Below are 3,485 nucleotides of genomic sequence, written 5' to 3'. Positions count from 1 at the left end.
ATTAAGCTTGGATTAAGGGGATATACCAGTTTTGAAATATTTAGTTGAAATAAGCTGAAAAGTGTTAGTGTTATGGCTAAAATAGTAATAAATCATGTTGATGTGTTTAGTTGGGGCATTTCACTGTGGAAAGATTAATACTTTCAGTCTTTAACTTAAAAGGTTAATGCTGTATAAGCTTCGTAGTGTTAATTAAGTTATTGATGCTGATCAATCTTCAAAATATTTTAGTGGTACTAATTCTAGGACAATGGGCATGAAGCTGTGGTTGGACCTGCAAATTTCTGAGCACTGACAATAATAGAGGCCTGGTCGGGTTGATGTGAGTGTAGTTTGGTTGAGGCGTCCGGGAATGGCATCAGTTTTTAAGCCTAAGGAGGGTACAGCTCATGAATGAAGAACATCTTCTGATGAAATTAATATTCGAATTGGTATTTCTATGGGTAGAACTACGCGGTTGTCAACTTCTAGTAGTCGAAGTTCTCCTGGTTTGAGGTCTGTTGTGGGGATTATATAGGAATCGAAGTTTAGATCTTCGTAGTCAGTATATTCATAGCTCCAGTATCATTGATGTCCTATAGTTTTGACGGTTAAAAATGGATTATTAATTTGTCTATTATGTAAAGGATACGTAGGGAAGGAAGGGCAATTAAGATAAGGATAATAGCTGGTAGGATGGTTCATACTGTTTCTACTTCTTGGGCATCTATTGTGCTTGTGTGGGTTAATTTGGTTGTTAGTATTAGGGTAATAATAGAAAGTACTAATGAGCTAATTAGGAAAACGATTATCAGGGTATGGTCGTGAAAATGAAGTAATTCTTCTATAATAGGGGAGGTGGCATCTTGAAAGCCTAATTGGAAAGGATGTGGCATAAAAACACACAGGGGTTTATCCTGTAATCTAACTTTGACAAAGTTATGTAATAATTTTACTAGTATTTTGTTATAAAGAAAGACATAGTGGTTATGGAGTTGGTTTGAAACCAATTTGAGGGGGTTCAATTCCTTCCTTTCTTGTAAGAGATTACACTTTTATGTAGGTATGTTCTTCAAATGTGTGATAAGGTGGGGGGCAGCCGTGAAGTCATTCAAGGTTTGTAGCGGGTAGTTCAACTGCTAATACCTCTCGTTTTGAAGCAAAGGTCTCTCAAATTATAAAGACTATTAATATAACTGCGGTAAGAGAGATAAATGAGCCTATAGAGGAGATGGTATTTCATATAGTATATGCATCAGGGTAATCTGAGTATCGTCGGGGCATACCTGATAATCCAAGAAAATGTTGAGGAAAAAAGGTTAGGTTAACTCCTACAAATATAATTGCGAAATGGGTTTTGGCTCATGTTGAATGAAGGGTAAATCCTGAGAATAAGGGGAATCAGTGGACGAAACCTCCTATAATTGCGAATACTGCTCCTATGGATAAGACATAGTGAAAATGTGCTACTACATAGTAGGTGTCGTGAAGGACAATATCAAGCGAGGAATTGGCAAGGACAATTCCGGTTAGACCTCCAACAGTAAATAGAAAAATGAAGCCCAGGGCTCATAATATAGCGGGAGATCATTTAATGTTGCCTCCATGTAGGGTTGCTAATCAGCTAAATACTTTTACGCCAGTTGGAATAGCAATAATTATAGTGGCAGATGTGAAGTATGCTCGGGTATCTACATCTATTCCTACTGTAAATATGTGATGGGCTCAGACAATAAAGCCTAAAAATCCAATGGATATTATGGCTCAAACTATTCCTATATAACCAAATGGTTCTTTTTTTCCAGAATAGTAGGTTACAATATGGGAAATTATACCAAATCCGGGTAGAATAAGAATATAGACCTCAGGGTGGCTGAAAAATCAGAATAAGTGTTGATAGAGAATGGGATCTCCTCCTCCAGCAGGGTCAAAAAAGGTTGTGTTAAGGTTTCGGTCAGTCAAACGTATAGTAATTCCTGCTGCTAGAACTGGGAGAGATAGTAGTAGTAGAACCGCGGTAATGAGGACAGATCATACAAATAGAGGGGTTTGATATTGTGATATAGCGGGAGGTTTTATATTGATAATGGTTGTAATAAAATTAATAGCTCCCAGGATAGAAGATACTCCTGCTAGGTGAAGAGAAAAAATAGTGAGATCTACAGAGGCTCCTGCGTGGGCTAAGTTTCCTGCTAGAGGGGGGTAAACCGTTCAACCAGTTCCTGCTCCAGCTTCAACTATTGAGGAGGCTAGTAGCAGAAGGAAAGATGGTGGTAATAGCCAGAAGCTTATATTGTTTATTCATGGGAATGCTATATCGGGAGCCCCAATTATAAGGGGCACTAGTCAATTGCCGAAGCCCCCAATTATAATGGGTATAACCATAAAGAAGATTATTACGAAAGCATGAGCAGTAACGATGACATTGTAGATTTGGTCATCTCCCAATAGAGTCCTAGGCTGTCCGAGCTCTGCTCGGATGAGAAGGCTGAGGGCAGTTCCTACTATTCCGGCTCAAGCACCGAATAGTAAATATAGAGTTCTGATGTCTTTATGGTTGGTTGAAAATAATCAACGGTTAATGAACATAGGTAGGGTAAAATGGCTGATAAAGCATTAGGCTGTAAATCTAAAGATAGGGGTGGAGCCCCCTTTTTACCAAGTCCTGAGGTGAATATCATATTGAATTGCAAATTCAAAGAAGCAGCTTCAACTCTGCCGGGACTTCTCCTGCCTTTTTTTTCTTGGCGGCGGGAGAAGTAGATTGAAGCCAGTTGTATAGGGTATTTAGCTGTTAACTAAGTTTTCGTGGGGTTGGAGCCCACCAATCTAGTGTAAAGGATTTAGCTTAAAATTAAAGTGACTAATTTGCATTTAGTTGATGTGGAGTAAGCCTCTGCAGTCCTTAGTTGGGAAAAAGAAGGTACAGGAATTAAGCATGTATTAGCTTACTTAGGGCTTTGAAGGCTCTTGGTCTAGTTAACCTAAATTCCTATTCCAATGGTAGGAGTATAGGGGATATGGGTAAAAGTAAGGTGGATAAAGTTGTTAGGGTGGGTACAATAAGTATTTGTTTTGTGTTTTCGAATTGTCATTTTATTTTTGTACTATTGTTAACTGGGAATATGGTTAGGGTTGTTGAGTAGGTTAGTCGTATGTAGAAGTATAGGTTAAGTAAGGCTGTAATGGCTATTAATAATGGGATAAGGGTGTTATCGTTTTTTATGAGTTCTTGAATGATTGCTCATTTAGGGAGGAAGCCTGTGAGTGGGGGTAATCCCCCTAGGGATAGCAGAATTAGGGGTATTATGGATGATGCTAGAGGGATTTTATTTCATGAGTTGGATATTGTTAGGATGGTAGTGCTTGAAAATAGGATTAATATGGAAAACAGTGTAATTGTTAGGGTTGATATAGATGAGGAGGTTAAGGATTATAATGGTAGGATTATATTTTAGAATTGCGATTATTCATCCTATGTGGGCAATGGAAGAGTAAGCTAGGAT

At 38.3% G+C, this 3,485-nt stretch overlaps 1 protein-coding gene across 1 annotated transcript in view; it reads right to left on the bottom strand.

The window, feature by feature from the left end:
• Positions 1–387: 387 nt before the first annotated feature.
• The window catches only part of LEPR (leptin receptor), a 66,743-nt gene continuing 63,645 nt past the window's right edge, over positions 388–3,485 (bottom strand). Inside the window, exon 6 of the mRNA XM_021716621.1 lies at positions 388–497. Within this exon, the coding sequence (XP_021572296.1) occupies positions 388–497 (110 nt within the window). The remainder of the gene's footprint in view (positions 498–3,485) is intronic.

This window comes from Carlito syrichta, unplaced genomic scaffold (assembly GCF_000164805.1).
Source record: "Carlito syrichta isolate Samal-C Ts95f unplaced genomic scaffold, Tarsius_syrichta-2.0.1 Scaffold308850, whole genome shotgun sequence".
Classification (NCBI taxonomy): Eukaryota; Metazoa; Chordata; class Mammalia; order Primates; family Tarsiidae; genus Carlito; species Carlito syrichta.
This window is presented reverse-complemented; position numbering and strand designations above follow the sequence as displayed.